General features: G+C 35.9%; 1 protein-coding gene across 1 annotated transcript in view; it reads right to left on the reverse strand.

Moving 5' to 3' along the window:
* LOC5579501 overlaps window positions 1-17,794 on the reverse strand; it is a 34,324-nt gene extending 16,530 nt beyond the window's left edge. The window contains exons 1-8 of the mRNA XM_021846978.1: window positions 17,182-17,794; window positions 8,366-8,529; window positions 8,110-8,299; window positions 7,944-8,047; window positions 7,722-7,885; window positions 7,482-7,624; window positions 6,563-7,415; window positions 6,219-6,499 (exon numbers count right to left, since the gene is read on the reverse strand). Of these exons, the coding sequence (XP_021702670.1) occupies window positions 6,219-6,499; window positions 6,563-7,415; window positions 7,482-7,624; window positions 7,722-7,885; window positions 7,944-8,047; window positions 8,110-8,299; window positions 8,366-8,529; window positions 17,182-17,239 (1,957 nt within the window). The 5' untranslated portion in view covers window positions 17,240-17,794. The remainder of the gene's footprint in view (window positions 1-6,218; window positions 6,500-6,562; window positions 7,416-7,481; window positions 7,625-7,721; window positions 7,886-7,943; window positions 8,048-8,109; window positions 8,300-8,365; window positions 8,530-17,181) is intronic.
* Between the last annotated feature and the right edge of the window lie 1,060 nt (window positions 17,795-18,854).

Consider the following 18,854-nt stretch of genomic DNA (forward strand, 5'->3'; position numbering starts at 1 on the left):
TTTTTTTGCGTTAAAAAACATCATTTTTGTCACAAAAACTCAAATATCTCAAAACCCTATCGGAATACCAACGTAATTTTTTGAGGGAAAACGGTCCATTATATTAGCTATCTACCATAAAAATTTGGTGATGGTAAGCCAATAAACAAAAAAGTTATGACATTTCAAATATTTCACAAATTTGACACTTAGTGATTTTTTTTTTCATTGTTATTTTTTTTTAGGACCGCAGTTTGTTGCTGAATTTTTTGTTAAGGGTACCACATTGTAAGGAAGTAATGAAGAGTACTCAAGTTATCTATTCAAGCAACTATGCATTCTAAGCAGGCGTAGAAAAATACGAGATAGAAACCAAGTTACAAACATACTGTCAGTTATTGGATTAATCTTGGCTTGAAAAGACGCTTATAATTTACTACAATGGCGTAGTTGGTAGAATACAGGTGAGAAATTTGAAGTTATCTAGCAATGAATGATGCTTTCGATTGGCAAAAGCAGTAATCATATGGAATTACTAATAAAGTTGTCTCCGACGGACATGGGCGGAGATAACAATTATGAATGGATTTCTGATGGAAATAGGCAGAAATCCATAGAAAAAGGTCTCTGATGGACAGAGGCAGAGAACCTAAAGCTAGATTCTGACGGAAATGGGCAGATATCTGGAATAAAACTGGCCTTTGATGAGACAGAATCTAATTCTGAGTAAAACATAAATAGAAATTTTGCTTTGTGCAATAAAAGAAAAAGTCCAGAATAGAATAACATTCAGAGAGGGAATAAAAGTATTTCGAGTTTCATGAGTTTCAATTCTATGGAACTAACAAACTTATCCATGTTTGTTGATTATGCATGACTGTAAGATAATGGTGGCGAAAAATAAACACAGCTTGGCGAGTAAACACAAACAGACTAATGTAGCATGTGTGAAAATTGCTTATGGAATATTTTTCGGATTCTTAACTCAACTTGGCTTGGTGGCCGTGCTGTAATGGCCGTCATGTCATGGAGCGTGGTTTCAATCTCTGCTTCAGCTTTCAAAACTTTAAGTGAGAAATGTTCCCGAACGATGTCGATGTGTAGCTGGAACGGCTTAAATGGAGTCTGGGGTTTAGAAATAAAATTTGATTTACAATCTTCTACCTAAAACATGCAAGTTTGTTTGTAGTGGATGATCATCAATTGCTGATGGAGTTCTTCTGCAAGTAGGTGAAAAAAGAGATTGTAAATTGTTGTTCCCTAGAAGGCTACAATGTAAAAATTCTGCTCCACAAAGCCATATAGGGATAATTTCTGTAGATCAGATTCCGCATACAAAAAAAAAGTTTTGAATATTAACATAAGCGCAATTTGACCAATCGTGCAATGTTGCGACGCGTTATCTTGATTTTATTGTGAATTTGTTCTATGCATATGCATGGTATCGTATGAACGAAATAAAATTTGACTTGCGCATTACTATTTAATCACAAATAGTACAATTTTACACGTTATGCACTGACTGAGGTTGACGCAACCTGGGCAGTATCAGTTGGAAACAGTAGTCTCCGCCATATTGACTGCTAGACGACTCTACAATCTGTGTTAAAATATAAATTTGTATGAAAATAATTCAAACTACAGTGCTGATATAACTGCAATTTGTGTGATTTCGGCAGCCTTAAAGCATTCGACAGAAGCAGGTGACACATTTTCTCGTTGCTGTTTGCACAGCTGATGATTTGATACAGCACTGTTTGTTGTTATACGTTTCTCTTGAAGGAACTATGTAAAACAATTAAGAAATAAAAGAATCTTCTGTGGTTCTGTGGTGTTATTTCTGCATCTGAAAATATAACTTCATTTTGGTGGCCAAAACAACCAAAATCTTACGCGTTGTTTGAATTTACACGGATAAAAAAAAGTCCGTAAATGAATTTTTTTTAACATCGTGTAAATTTACGTATTCCCTTCGTGTGTTTTAGAATTAGCGCAAAATAACATGAAATTTTTAAACCGTGTATATTCTTAGTGGTAAGTGTTAACCAAGTAAGCAGACTAGTTCGTCAGAGACTATGACACATGCCTTTTATTAAAATTAAAATCATTGTCGATGCTACAAATTTTGCTTCAGGTTGAGTTACGGTCATACCAATTGCCGTTCAAAGTAAAAAAGGTTAATTGGAAGACAAAATCGTAGGTTGTGCAAATCTAAAAAAACACACACACACACAGAATCGATTATAATATAATTTATTAATTTATTATCTTGAATAAACTAATTCCATATATTATTCAAAACAAGAGCACCAAATACTTGTACAAGAATAGAAAGAGAAACAAGAGCAATACAAATACTTGTAAAAGGATAGAAAGAGGGAGTAATGTAAGGAAGTAATGAAGAGTACTCAAGTTATCTATTCAAGCAACTATGCATTCTAAGCAGGCGTAGAAAAATACGAGATAGAAACCAAGTTACAAACATACTGTCAGTTATTGGATTAATCTTGGCTTGAAAAGACGCTTATAATTTACTACACACATGAGGTTAACAAGTTGTTTTCATGATATTTTATTTAATTATTCATAACTATTATAGCACCTATTGGAAAGTTAGACGCGATCCAGTGTTGTGATCTAAAGTCTTGATAGTGTCATATTTTTTATTGTACGTAACTGAAGAAAAATTCTCTCAATAGTGTTGAAACCTTTTGATAAAAGAAACCTATAAGAAATCTAATATCGAAGACAAAAGCTACAAAAAAAGTTTTCTATACAGGTATACGACGAGTTTACCTGCAAAAAGTTTACCTCGTAGAGAACAAGGCGGGTCTATACCCAGGTGATCTAGTATAGGTAAAGCAGGTCGGTTTTCTCGGCGCTGGTTTTCTCCACAAAGTTAAAATCTGATTACACCTGGGTATAGACCCGCCTTGGTAGAGAATAGACTTTGTTAATCATATTTGGGAGAAAGCGAGTAACTTCAACAACATCAAAAACATGATAGGTACATACCATGAACATACTCACGAAAAAGCTAAAAATATACTACCACTATGGTTATAAAAGATTTAATCGTAAAATTTTTCTTCAGTCAAGCAAACGACACCAAACTAGTCAGTAAAAACTTAAAAGTGATTTTGTTTATTAAAATCTAACGAGCAACATGAGTAGTCGCTTTCTCAACTGTTGCAGGCCGTTTGCAGAAAAAAAGTGTTCGAAAGAGCTACGAAATCTCACTGAAAGCACCATAGATAAACTGAAAGCGGCTGGTTATGCTCCAATGTCTACATTGAATACAAAGTTACGCATTTGTACGTCCTGCCGTTTAAACGTTGACAAACGGGCAATCTATACATCATCGGTGGATCAGGTTGCAGGAAGTTCGAAAACAACAACAACTGAGGAATTACTAGATGCACCGACAACAACTGAGGAGTTACCAGAAGTACCAAGTGCAGATAGTCTTGCCACGGTACCATCAGCGACATCTGTTTCAACAAATCAATCAGAAGATGAGTGCATCCAGAAGGTCAACATCGAACGCTTCAACGAAGGGATAGCTGGAATAAAAGTGACTCCGATTAAATGGACGAAGATGGGTTACGTCAATTATCCCGAGAAAAAATACCGTGAAATCAACGAAGCTGTACGAAGAAACCTCTTCAAATTATGACCTGAGGATGTGGAAAATACAGACTACGATGAGGTAATTATGAATATGAAGGAAAGGTTCTCGAATCTAGCCACGACAAGGAAAGAAAAATTATTGATTATGTCGATGCTGCCAAGCTCGTGGTCTATTCTAGACGCCATTGATGAGTTCAAAACCAATAGAAATACAGCAAAAGAGGCAAAACAATTCAAAAATAACTGTTTTGCAACCAATAATGCTAGGTCGAGTACTTCATTAACAGATGAGACAAAAGAAAAAATAATTCAATATTTTGAAGACGATGAAGTAAGTAGAGCTATGCCTGGCCAAAAAGATTATGTATCGGTAAAAAAAGATGGAAAGCGTCAAGCAATCCAAAAACGATTAATGATGACTACTTTGAAAGAAGCGTATACACGCTTCAAGGAAATTAACGAAAATATTAAGGTAGGTTTTTCCTCATTTGCAAGCCTTCGTCCAAGGCAATGCAAGCTTCTATCCAATTCAGGAACACATAATGTTTGTGTGTGCACAACACACGAAAATATTAACCTAATCTTACATAGTTTGAAAAGAATCAATTTATCAAAGGATATTAAAATGTTAACTGGTAGTCTTTTGTGTGAAAATACAACATCAAATTGCTATCTACGATCTTGTTCGGATTGTCCAGATTCTTCATCATTGGAAAATACTTTATTCGCTGAGTTTGAAGAAAATTATATTGATCAGTTATCATTTGAGCAATGGGTGACCACGGATAGGTGTGACCTACAAACTATTGTAAAACCTGTAGATGAGTTTGTGTCATTTTTTTGCTTGAAATTAGAAAGTTTAATTCCTCACGACTTTATTAAAACAGAGCAATCCCGCTTTTTAAAAAATACGAAAAATACATTACAAGATGGTGAATTTTTAGTCATTTGTGATTTTTCTGAAAACTATAGCTTTGTATTGCAAGATGAAGTGCAGTCCCATCACTGGAATGTACAACAAGCTACAATTCATCCATTCGTTATTTATTTCAATGGAAGTACGCAAATTGAACATTTTAGTTTTATTGTAATTTCCGAAGATTTAAGACACGACTCAGTATCTGTAAATTTGTTCATTGCCAAAATGATTAACTTTTTACGCGTTGATAAGGATAAAGAAATTAGAAAGATATATTTCATGTCTGATGGAGCAGCATCTCAGTACAAAAACCGTAAGAATTTTTCGAGCCTATGTCAATTTAAATCAAAGTACGGAATTGATGCAGAATGGCATTTCTTTGCTACGTCACATGGCAAAGGTCCTTGTGATGCTATTGGAGGAACCATAAAGCGCATGGCCACAAGAGCAAGTTTAGCCAAAGAACGTGAGCATCCAATTAAAACTGCAAAAGAACTATTTGATTGGGCGAATCGCAGAAAAGAAGAAGATTTAACAAAATTATCATTTTGTTTTACTACTACTGAAGAGTACGAATTAACGGCATCAGAGCTCAGCGAGCAATATAATAACGCGAAAACGATCCAAGGAACCCAAAAATTTCACTGTTTCATTCCATTGTCAGAAAATAAAATTCAAGCAAAACTATACTCGAACTGTACTGATAATGATGCAAAAGTGTTCGATATTGTAAAAAAATTGAATACTTAACAATAAATAAATAAATAAGTATTAATAAAATGTTTTCATGATCTCATAACGCATACCCAAATCCAAAACTTTTAAAGTTTATATATAACATTTAGAAACTCATCGATCATACTCTAAAAAAAAATATCCTGGTAAAAAAAAAATTATTTTCGTGTAATCTGTTAATTCATTTTAATTTATACATATATACATATACATATAATATTTATACATATACATAATATTTTTACATATAATGTACATAATACTAATGAATACATGAAAACGACTTGTTTAATTCACGCAAGGCCCTTAACAATAAAATCAGCAACAAACTGCGGTTCCCGTAATAATTTACACCGAAAAAATTTTTTTTTTCTACTAAATGTGAAAATTGTGACATGTTTGAAATGTCATAACTTTTTTGTTTATTGGTTTACCATCACCAAATTTTTATGGTAGATAGCTAATATAATGGACCGTTTTCCCTCAAAAAATTACGTTGGTATTCCGATAGGGTTTTGAGATATTTGAGTTTTTGTGTCAAATATAATGTTTTTTAATGTAAAAAAAAATTTTTTTTACTGTGTGTATTTTTTTTTTTGGAATCTTTATTTAGTTGTCTAACTTTGTTTCTTTAGTTGTCTAACAATCGAACGAACCGTTTTTGCTGTGCAGCTTTTTGAATATTTTTGAACCATTTTCACATACACCCTTTTGAAAAGTTAGTCGTGACTCAACTTGAAGATTTGATATTGGAAAATGACGATTTAGATGGAACTGGAAAACTGTGCAAAGTTTCAGCTCAATAGAAAAAAATGAATTAAAAAATTTACCAAATTTTCGTGCTGTTGCTTGGAATCACTCATATACCATATTACAATGAAACGCTTCTGAATTAAATTAATGTAAATTATCTGCAAATGATCGTTCCCATCCTTGACTGTAACACTAAACTTACCATCATCATCGTACGCCGGTGTGCTGTGACTTTTGTCCAGACGACCTCGCTTCACATTCTCCCGATTGATTAGCACCGTGTTGATGGCCTCTGCAATGTCGGTTTCTCGCGAGATTTGCCTTTGCATGGGTATCGGTTTTATACCTGGCTTCGGGCCGGGTGTGCTACTACTAAGCGGAGCAACACTGCTAGTGCTGGTGGTACTATTTACACTATTGGTTGCGACGTTGATCGTACTTTTCTCATTATGATTTAGTATAACAGGTGTTTTGCTACTTTCGCTGAAAATTGATGAAATTATCTTATTAAACCGTTTTCCTATTATTACTAGCTCTTCAACGTACCTGGAAGCACTCGTTGTTGCACTAACAACGCTAATATGGTTGGCACATTGTTTGTTGGCGATCGATTCGAATCGTTTCACTCTCTCGTTTACACTTTGCGCAGGCGGTTCTTCGTCCGCATAGGGAATTGGTTCGAACGTTTCCAGCACTGTATTATCAACGTTGCAAGTGTACTTCGTATCGACATGGCACTCCTCAAACTTCATATTTGACTCGAATCGCACTACCTTAGAAATTCCTGGCTTGTAGTTTTCGCTCTTCTCGTCGCCGGATTTTTGCGGATCGTTCGGTGGAATGATATCCGGCAGCGAGCCCTTTAATCCCGCAAAACTATTAAGTTTTCCGGGTTCGGAGGATCCGACGGCATTGCCGGGACCGCTAACCATTCCCAGGCAGGTTGTTGGTCGGGGAGCCATTTCCAAACCAAATCCAAACGAAAGCGATTTGTCCCGCAAACTTTGTGGATCGTTCGAAAGTAGCTTCGATTGGCGTTCGTGCCAAAACGAAACACTGACCAAATCTTTGAAGTTGGACAGGGTGTGTCTCCTCTGCAGCACCGCCCTCGGTTTGGGCATGTACAGTCGAATATCTTTGTCTGATTTTTTAACATCCGTTGGTGTTAATATATCACTCCCATCAGATTCGGAATCGGACGATACGTGCTTCTCCGGTACTCGAGCCAGGGGAAGACTGAAATCTTGCAGCGCAAATAGCTCTGTTCGAGGACTAGGCAGACTCTCGCCAAAACGGTATGGCAGAGCTCGTTTCTTGCTCGGCAACCGGTACGGTTTGATGTAGATTTGACCGTAAATCTTCGTGTGTTTGGGTCGTTTCTTTAACGTCAGCAGAACGTCTGTTTAGAAGTAAACGATAATGATGATAAAAAGCAAACGTGTAGCGAACGCAATTTGGTACTTACCAGGTGGCGATTCCTGAAGCTGCCCCATCACTTTTTTGTACTCCCAACCGACCACGGTTTGGTAGTTGATTTGTACAATTTCATCGCCTTCTTCCACCTTGCCAGAGTTGTGCGCGGGTGAGTTGAACTTTATTTCATCAATCCTGCAAAATGAGTGCGATTTATGGTTTGTTTATTGGCGTCCGGTAGGAATAAACATTGTGATGGGCCATTGCAAAACTCGTGCAGTTAAGTACATACCTGTGAATTCCGTTCATACTAGGCAAAACAAAAAACCCAAGATCAGATTCTCGCTTCTTCAGCGTAACTAGATCCAGTGAAGCCGGCTGCAACACCATCGGATCGGAAACGTCCTGAATGATGTAGTCGGCCACTTTTGCTAGTTTATCAGCCACGTTGGATATCTGAAAGGAGTAAACCAATTAGCGGGATGTAAAAGCGTACGACAGGTGATTGACATACCGTTTCAACTGGCTTGACGGAGAATCGATCACGCATGCCCATCGTTGCCATTTCGACACCGAGCTTGATTATCTGCTTCCGTAGCTCATCGAACTGACATTGACCTGATAAGGAAGAATTCACATATTACTATTACAGACGATGAGATTCTTAGCAAACTACTTACCTCTAAACGGAGGTCGATCAAGCCATCTTATCAACGATTTTACCTGGAGCACGGTACGGCTAATATCTTTCAATATCTGCGTTTCTAGTTTGGTTTGATCTGAGTATTTCAGTTGTTTGCACAGGGATCGCGCCGCGAGAGCTACATGCAACGCAAGCAGTTGTAGATTCTCTTTGTCCAGGTTGTAGTTCTGAAATGATGGAAATATGTTTCATGTTTGACCATTATATTGCGGCACTGAATGAAAAATACTTACAAAATTCTTTAGATATCCCACAGCTTCCAGAACTATCTCCTGATGGCCGATTGAATACATCCCCAGTTGTTCCAGCTCGTAGGGCCGTATGTTGAGTAACTGCCGGCCGCCGACTTCATTATTGGTAAACGACTGCACGTAGTGGTACATAGCATCGCTGAGGCCTAGAACAACGAGATAAAGCAAGAAGATAAAGGAATGAAACAAAACTAGCTAGGGTTGTGATGTAAGTGCGTAAACATGGTTTCATTTCCGAGAGGATGGTGACCCGGTTTCTGTTCCACCGAGATAAAACAAGTGTATTTCATTTCTCTATTCTAGAAGGCATTCTGTGTTTAGGCAATGTACAACGAACCAAGCCAAATGATTGTAGCAAGAAAATAGTTTTTTATCTTTTCTGATTTTGAAGTACGATGTCTACAGAGATTTTTTCATAAATCTGTTATGTATCTTTAGACAAAAAAAAACTTGATTGGGTGGTGCTTATTTAAGTTTAAGCATTGAATTTTACATTTTTGTTAGAGGAACTGTTTAGTTGCGTTCTTCAGCAAATGTCATTATGGACAATTTTGTCGAAGCCACTTTTGATCTAGCTCTACATTTGTGATAATAAATCTTCGAGCTGTTTAGTAGAATACCTATGAATAGATGAAAAACCGAATTTAGTACTATACCATTTAATTCCACTAGAGTTTGTATCCTTTGACAGATACGCGTATTTCGACCTCAACTGTAAGGCCGTCTTCAATGTCGTGTACTAGACTCGACTTCTAGTACACGACACTGAAGACGGCCTTACAGTTGAGGTCGAAATACGCGTATCTGTCAAAAGATACAAACTCTAGTGGATTTAAATGGTATAGTACTAAATCCGGTTGTTTCATCTACTTCTACATTTGTGTTAAGTAAAATAATTTTAATGTTTAAACTTAGCGTGGAGGCGCACATCATTTTTGTTTTCTTGAGCTAAATGATTCACGGTGAGCCAGAAACCGTTATTAACGCAAAAAAATGTCCAAGGATTTGGCACCTACCATTCGAAAGATATAGTATTCAAGCATCTTCTCCGTGAATTTGAAAATATTTTAACGAGGGAATCGAAAGTTATCGTGATTTGAAGGTTTCGAGCTGTTTTGGAAGGGATTTTGACATACTTCACAATTTTTCCCCACCAGTGCATCATTATTAATTTGTAAACTAGCCAAGTAACCATAAGCTTGGCATTAAGCATTCAAAACATATGATATCTAAGCATCTTCTCTGAAAATTTGAGATATTTTTTACGAGAAAAACAAAAGATCCAATGATTTGTATATTTGCCATTATTTCTATGAAGTTTAAATATGAACTTATTTATAAGGCTTTGCTATATTGAAGTACATATTTTACAAATAAAAATAGTTATAGAACTGACACTCGACATTCAAACAATATAGTTGACTACCATCTTCAAAGTTAGTTTGAGAAAACTTTATCAAAAGACAACATAACTAGAGTACTTTGAAGTTTTGGAAAAGCGAATTTTAAATATTTTTAATTAGCACGTTCAATGTTTTAACCATTACTAAACCCAAAAAGTTCTTGTCAAAATATTAATCAATGTGATTGAAGAGCGTGATTGACCGCCCGCTGCTGCTTCTTTGTTATTACAAGAGCAACTATACTTGCACAAGAAACCGTCGGATGCTACTTAGGATTTTTTGCACCACCCTTAGTGTGTAAGTAATGGAATTCTCATTCCCAGTACTAAGCAACATCGGCGCCGGCTGCGCCCGAATACAGGTTGATTTGGGTTATGGAATAAGTGTATTACGTGTTGCTATCTCTTAGGAAGCTGTTAGGGTCCTCTGCACTTCCACGAGAAATCATTGGGAGTTTGAAAAAATGGAAAGAGGTTATATTACAGGATTCGTTTTGGTAAACAAAACGCATAATTACAAGAGTCCTAGAGATCATCGCATGATCTCTACACCTCTCTCCAAACATAATACAAGTCAACAAAACAATAAATGAAATAAAACAAAAAGTAATTCTTTCATATGTACAAAATTTGACTGACTTAATATGACGACACATTTGATGACGAATCATTCAAAGATTTGATGATGCGAATCATGCAACATCAATCTAAAAGTCGATATTTATAGTATCTAACAATTTAAGAATCTTGTGTTATTATGTACAACAAAACCGAATATGAGACTTGTTGCATTTAAATATTTGAAAACTTGAAACAAGGTTTATTTCGACTATAATCGACTTCGAACTATTATTTGAACAAATATATAAACGTATCCCCTTCGTTGTCCAAATAAATTCTGAACAATCATGTTTAGCCCATTTAGAACCGTAATCATAAAGCAATCTCACCGGTTGATAATCCATCCTCGACTGAGCAACAAGGAACTTTCAAATTTTTCAGGTTTACCAATACGCTTATTTGGGCCATAATGAATCACTGCCCAGCAAAACGCCGAAAATGAAACAAACTTTTCAAAATTGAACACTTTTGCTTATGCTGTAACGAAGCACTGCCTTTCTTGAACGAAAGATACAAGTTCAATACAAATCTGTTAAGTTAATTTGTGTCACAATGATAAAATGCGTGTAGCGAACATCATTTTAGACGATTGAAAAATAAATCTTAAAGACAGGTCCAAAACTACAAAGTACTCCAGTTATGTCGTCTTTTCATAAAATTTCACCAAACTAACTGTAAAGATGCTTGACTACTATATCTTTCGAATACCAAGAGTCGGTCCTAAAAACATTTTTATTGGTAAATTATGTACTTTAATATAGCAAAGCTTTATAAATAAGTTCTTATTTAAACATCATAGAAATAATGGCAAATATACAAATCATTGTAAATTTTGATTTACTCGAATAAATTATCTCAAATTTTCGGAGAAGATGCTTAGATATCATATGTTTTGAACGCTTAATGCAAAGCTCATGGTTATTTGGCTAGTTTACAAATTAATAATGATGCACTGGTGGGGAAAATTGTGAAGTATGTCAAAATCCCTTCCAAAACAGCTCAAAACCTTCAAATCACGATAACTTTCGATTCCCTCGTTAAAATATTTTCAAATTCATGGAGAAGATGCTTGAATACTATATCTTTTGAATGGTAAGTGCCAAATCCTTGGACTTTTTTTGCGTTAATAACGGTTTCTGGCACACCGTGGATTTTGACGGTTTTCTTCGTTCCAATTTCTGGTACAGTTTGAGTGGAATCAGTATTGGCAGAATTCTTATGAAAATTACTTGATAAATTTCAGAAATGCCTATGGAATCAGTCAGAATCCAAAATTTAAAATCTAAAAAAGCTAGCTTAGCTTCTTGAGGAATTTTGTTCAGTTTCCTCAAAAGGTAGGTCGGAGATTAATATACAACTTCTGTTAGCAATTCACTCATCAAGCCTCTCAGAAATACGTCCTGTGTTTATTTACTGGAATATCTTGACCCAGATTGTCACCACAAATTTCCACAAATTCAAACATTTCGACAGAAATTTTGATGCTGAAATTTTATCTGAATTTTCAAACTTTGATTTTAGAAAAAAAAAAAATCAGAAAACCGTTACTGATAACATCTCAGGGCTGATAGCGACCAAAAGTAAAAAACCAAAAGTAAAAAAGTAAAAAAGTGATTTCAGTCAGTAATATGATAAAAATAGTAACAGATAAGAGATTTCAAAACACAATCATCAGCCTAAAAAAATTCTGAGAAACAAAAAATAAATGGGGCACTGCATTGTTTTGATTTTGTGTAGAATTTTGACTTTCACTAGTTTTGTTCTTTTCTTTTGCGATTTTTTGTTGCAGAACCCAATACGTTTCAACCTATCATAAAAATTTTAAAACTGTATACTGTAAAGTGCCGTAATTCAGCGCAGCTAAGTTAAGACCTTTTTTCGCACATTTTGAAAAAATACTAATTAATTGAAAATTATAATTAATAGTATTGATTTGTAACAAAGCTATTCCCATTTTGCAGGTAGCAAAATTTAAAAAATCCCTAAATTGTGGAGAAAAAGCGCGAAATTAGGCAATGCGTGAATTTGGATACGTTACGGTAGCAGAAAATATTTCTTTACAATCATCTGGCCAAAAGAACATTTAACTGTAAGAGAACTTGTTTTATGAAGGCGAACCAAAAATATTTTCTTACCCTCGTCTCTGGTCGGTCTACCAGTTATTATGATCACGTATGTATTCATTAGTTTCGTTAATTAGATATTTGGAGTTTGTGGTACAAGATTTAAATACATTTTAAATGCAGATTGGTTCGAATTGTGATTCGAAATTTTAGGTATTGCGTGATTTTAAATTTTCATTAATATTTCTCAGCATGGTGAAATTAATATTAAAAGCTTTCATTTTAGTGCACATTTAGCAAATTATTGCATACTTGTTATTTGTTGTTAAGCCTCTACTGTACAATATCTGTTTATTAGTTGAAAGCGATATTAAGAAACCTGTGAGAGATATATTTGAACTTTAACACTTCACTTCACTTTTGCAAAAGAAATGCAATGCTCAACTATCACTTTAACATCTTCAATTCAGCAATTAATCAAAAGTTGATTAAAAATGTTTTTATATTTTTAGCATTGAGGACAACTACGAGAACAAATTTTAATACCGTAAAACGGGGTGAATAGAAAAAGTGGGGCGAATAGAAACAAAGCGACCTACCTACAGTTAGAAATGCGACAATTATGTAACGATAAACTTGAAAAACCAAGTGATATATATATATATTTTTTTTTACATTAGTTCAATAGCAGCAAAGCATCGATAGACTACTTTCAAATAAAAAAAATGCTACATTTCTCCTGAAAATATTTTGAATAAAATATTGAAATCTCGACCATTTTTGATAACTTGAAACATCCGCCATTTTTGTCAGTTTCTAACATGATCAAAAATTGAAATTGTTTTTAGTAATTTTATTTTTTTTCTTCACTAAGTAAATACAGTTTGATATTTCTTAAAGATGCACTTGGAAAAGTGTCTATTTTTCCATTAAAATGTAAAACAATATTGATATTTATTGAACAGTGTTTCTATTCGCCCCATTGCGGGGTGAATAGACCCATGCAACATTTTCGTAAATCTTTATACGATTTAATTTTTATTTTTTGACAAAATTGGGGTTTCAGCAAAGGAAGATGTGACTCATATTTGAGACAAATAAAATTGGTTTTTATTCACACGGTTTAAGTTGTACACACTCAAACATGTCGGAGGGTGTTTCTATTCGCCCCATTTTACGGTACACATAAAAAGCATGTTGAATATGTAAGTTGTAATGAAAAACGGGGAAAGAATTGATCTCGGATTCGCTGATTCATAGTAACTCACCTTAGCTCTGCTCCACCATGGATTGTTGATACTGTACAAGAATCAAAAGCATAACTTCATTTTTGTATCTAAATGAACTAAGGTTGAATAAAGGTGGGTGAAGCGATGCCATCTCACTTGAGTTGAGATCTGTCAAAATTTTGTTTTAGTTGACTTAATACGTATTTTCGATAATTTCCCTGAAACATTCGTGACCAAAATTCAATGAAATTTCAAATTGTATTTGTCCATGATAGGATTATTGCAGATTTATGTGTTGAACGGAGAGCATATCTACAGGCCAATGGCATTTGTTTATACTGTTCTCAAAGAGAACTTGTTTTATGAAGGCGAACCAAAAACATTTTCTTACTCTCGCCTCTGGTCGGTCTACCAGTTATTATGATCAAGTATGTATTCATTAGTTTCGTCAATTAGTTATCTGGAGTTTGTGGTACAAGATTTCAATACATTTTAAATGCAGATTGGTTCGAATTGTGATTCGAAATTTGGGGTATTGCGTGATTTTAAATTTTCAATAATAGGTATTTCTCAGCATGGTAAAATGAATATTAAAAGATTTCATTTTAGTGCACATTTAGCAAATTATTGCATACTTGTTATGCATTATTTTAGAGGCTGTACAATATCTGTTTATTAGTTGAAAGCGATATTAAGCTACCTGTGAGAGATACCTATAATGGCATTAGCTGGATTGCAGTAAACAATGTAGATGAAAAAGGCTTGGTACAGCTGGATATCCAGCATTTGATGCCAAGCTGAAAAGGCTCTACCATCAGTGCACCAGTAGCTCACTAGTGTAAACACTTATCATTGGTGTGAATTGTTATCTTTTTGCACGGATATCTTCAAGTACCATCAACAACTTTCAAATGAAGTCGTCTGACATTATTTTAATTTGGTAAAATAATTGTCTATATAAAAAACACAAGACCCTGTGAGCGGCTATTGGATCAGTAGATCAATAAAGTAAGTCGACATTCATGATACCGAACCATTATTTTTAGTAATTTCAGCTCACAGCATAATCTAGTCACGAGTTTTTAGATAAATCTTTTCAATTTGTAATGATGTAAACAAAACCAATACCAGTTAGGAAAGGTTCTAGTATGTATAAACATGTAAAAATACAATGTTCTGGTATTTGAGCGTAGTTTCAAAACACAGAAGCGTGAAGAATCCGGCCAGGTAACATCGTGGCATAGCAAAGTCGCCTAAAATTCATCGTTCTTCAGTAACCAGCATTTTGAAACGCTTTCGGGATAGACTGAAGGTTGATCCGAAACCTGTATTTCGTGGGAAGCAGAACAATAATTTTGAATTATAGCGGAAAACAATGCTTAGGATAATTAAGCAAAATCGAAACCTGTTCTATCTAGAATATGATTGGCATTTACTTAGGTCAAAAAGTTATAATAGCAGCAAGATATAAGTCGTTCGAGATAATGAAGCCCCGAACAGAAACGGAAGCAGGATGCAACTTTTGCAAAAACGCGAACACGTAAGCTGAATGACAAATTGCTGACAAAATTCTAACTTCGTAGGAATGGATGAACAACCAAACGTTAAAGCAGACGAAAAACTAAACGTTTCAGACAGTTTCCAGGGATTGCATTTTGTACTGCACTTCAACGAGGCAAAGTTGACGATCATTCCAAGGCCAAACAGTTGCCGAAATACCGTTTTGATTCATATTACGGACAGCTTCAAATTCCGGACACTTTCGTTTGTATGGGAAACATTTCACACGAAATGTTTCAATTTTCGCCGTCTAAAAGTTCTCATTTTCGAGGCTCGTTTTATTAGGTTTTTTCCATAAATATCATTGCAAATTTATAATGCCCAACTACCTTAGACGTCTCTTAAGTGGTTGAACGATTTCTATTGATGATTTGACTTTTCCATTAATGATCATCATGAGCTGTCCGTAATTCGAATCAAAGCGTCCGGAATATGAGGCAAAAGTGAGGGAGCGTCCGGAATAATAATCATGAAAAGGCCACACGATTTGATTTATTTAAAATTATTCAAGTTGCGGACGCGTATTCTTTACCCACCATCCGAAAGTTAAGGGCTTCCGACGCTCGATAACGCTATAAAATCAGACGGAATGATTTATTTTGTATGGTCCAAGCTGGGTTATACTTCACTGAGGCCTTAAGTGTCCGTAATATGAATCAAAACGGTATGCTAAAAAATGCTTCATTTGGCAAGCTATATGTAGCAGTGGTATAAATAGCATGATCTTCATAATAACTGATACAAATAATCAGTAAGAGCAAGTCAAAAAGTGTCAGCAGGAATGGCTTCTTCTTCTTTCTGGCGTTACGTCCCCACTGGGACAGAGCCTGCTTCTCAGCTTAGTGTTCTAATGAGCACTTCCACAGTTATTAACTGAGAGCTTACTATGCCAATGACCATTTTTGCATGTGTATATCGTGTGGCAGGTATGAAGATACTCTATGCCCAGGGAAGTCGAGAAAATTTCCAACCCAAAAAGATCCTCGACCGGTGGGATTCGAACCCACGACCCTCAGCTTGGGCTTGCTGAATAGCTGCGCGTTTACCGCTACGGCTATCTGGGCCCCAAGCAGGAATGGCTCTTCTCGGTTATTAAGAAGTCCACGCGTCCTGTATTATTCTGGTCTGATATAGCTTTATGTTATTATAGAAAAGGGGTTCAGCGGTGATATTCGGAAAACAACCAAAAGTTTGTGATCCTCCAAACACCTCAGAGCTACGACCAATAAAATGCTTTTGGACGTTCATGAAATAAAATCACGGCACTGGAATAAGGATTTATTTCAAAACTTGTAGTGACGTACCAGCCATAGTTTGTTTGGAAATGACATAAACATAACGTTGCCATGATCAAAAAAGTGTTACCATAAACATGAAACGAGCTCACCAGTCGACTGAACACGAACATCTTTTCGTACATCGTGAACCGAACACGATTGATCTTGATTCCGTAGCTCGCTCCACAGGAGCATGCAACGGAATAAAAAATAAACAAACACAAGGAACCAGCTAAAGAACTATTAAGATGAACGCAAAATCAAATCATTGAACTTTTTTTTACTTTTCCGGTCAAGCACATCTAGATATCCAAGTCGGATGTATCTGGTCTAAAATATTTTTATGAGTCTATTGAGTCGATGGATCAGTGAGGAGTCACTGAGGACTGATGAGTAAAGTTCATATTTTATGGTTTAACAATAAATTAGTAATATGCAATAATTTATCTCTATTTTGCAATAGATTATTTTCAAAACAAATTAAGAACCAAATAAACTATTTTAAGCATTGTCTATCATTTGGGTCATCTGAAAAATCTTTTTCTGAAGCCTTCAAATTGATTTTTGCAGCCTACAGAGAGAGCCTTGAAATACAAAGATACACCTAATCCCACCCTCGTAGCCTCCATTCACTGTTTTTTTTTACCTTTGAGCCAGTCCGTGACCTGATCGCTGCTCCATTCGGCCACATTGATGTAAGCCATTTTCCCAGAGCAAACTCAACTCCGACTCCGTTCGCTTCACTGATCACCACTTTTTGGTGTTCGCCTTCCACTTTGCTTGCACTGAAATGCGCTAGAGAAGAGCTGCTGCTGGAGCAATAATGGCAACCAATGGTGCTCCCAGCCAGCAGCCACCAGCACCGCACTTATTTGGTGACGATGAGAAGAAATTCCTTCGACAATCTCTTTGCTTGCGATTCCTCCTTGTTCCGATGTTCGCTTGTCTAACTACAATCCACCGATCTACCAGCCCAACAAGGGGGTGACTAATTTCAATCCCCCTCTCCAGCAGAAATTTTTCCTTTTCCAAATTACACCGCAGAAACGCACTTTGAACAACGGGATTTCTATCGCACAACAAGCACTGTCACTTTATTTCACTTTTGCAATCATTTTCCGGACGAAACATTACAAAAAACGTGCACAATTTTACATTTTTCACGAGATAAAATCCTTGCAACTTGCCATCTTCTTCTCGTCTGTCAATGGGTGTGTGTGAATGAGTGCGTTTGTGTATGAGGAAAACACACCAAGCCACCGCACGAGAAGAAGCACCAGCGACAGCGCCAATTTTATGAATGAACACAACGAAACACACGTAAAAACACTTCAGTAGGTGGATTCTGCTTTCTCAAGGTCTGTTTTTGTTTTTGGATGTTAACCCTGTGACTGAAATCAAAATGAGCGATAGGGAAAGACTTGCAATTACGGCGAGATGGACCAACTCGTGGTCTTAGCCAGTCGAAAAGACAATCCAAAGAAAAAAAAAAAAGACTTGCAATTGGGGCGAAACCTACAAACTAACAAAAAAAAAAAAAAGAAAACAATATTCAAATTTTCAAGAACATTTTTGAATTTCGATTCTCATATAATTAGGCCCATGGCAAGGGACGACTTCTAGCGTAGCCACCATCTTGATGTGTTTACCCACTTTCGGGTATATTGAATCGAGAGTGTAATCACAATGCGAATTTTTGTTTAATGTTTATGATCCATAATCGTCGCAAAAAAAAAAAATAACTGCTTGCATGCCTGAAGGATTGCAGGATGCCTTTAAATGTTTGCTCTTCTTCCAAAACCATAGCAATGTTGAATGTGCTTCAACTTTTTGGCACATTATTGTCTGATTTAACGATATCAAAATTTGATAAACCATAACAAACATTAAACAAAGCAATGGTCTATTGTTGGGGTCAAATGGTCACCCTAACGCTATCAACTAGGCTCTCCGTTGGCAGCCTCGACTGTCGCCGGTAGAGGTCATTGTTGTATGAACGATGCTCGATTCCATTATTGTATTGTGTGATGTAGTTTATTAAAGTCACGTTTTTATCCATCTCAATAAATTAGTTTTAAAGTTAACCAACCCACGATTTTATTGCCCAAATGGGCCGCCTCGCTACATCACAACAGTGGCGACGAGTAGTAAAGTGATTTTACGTCGGTTTCGCCGGTTTCGCGTAGTGAGAAATCAATTAAGAAATTACCACGACGCCACCGACGAAACGGAGAAAGCGCACATATCAATACAGTACCAGAACAACGGCCTAACTGACAAATGTAAACAAATTGAGTTTTATTCACCTAACAGTTTATT

This window comes from Aedes aegypti, chromosome 2 (assembly GCF_002204515.2).
Source record: "Aedes aegypti strain LVP_AGWG chromosome 2, AaegL5.0 Primary Assembly, whole genome shotgun sequence".
Classification (NCBI taxonomy): Eukaryota; Metazoa; Arthropoda; class Insecta; order Diptera; family Culicidae; genus Aedes; species Aedes aegypti.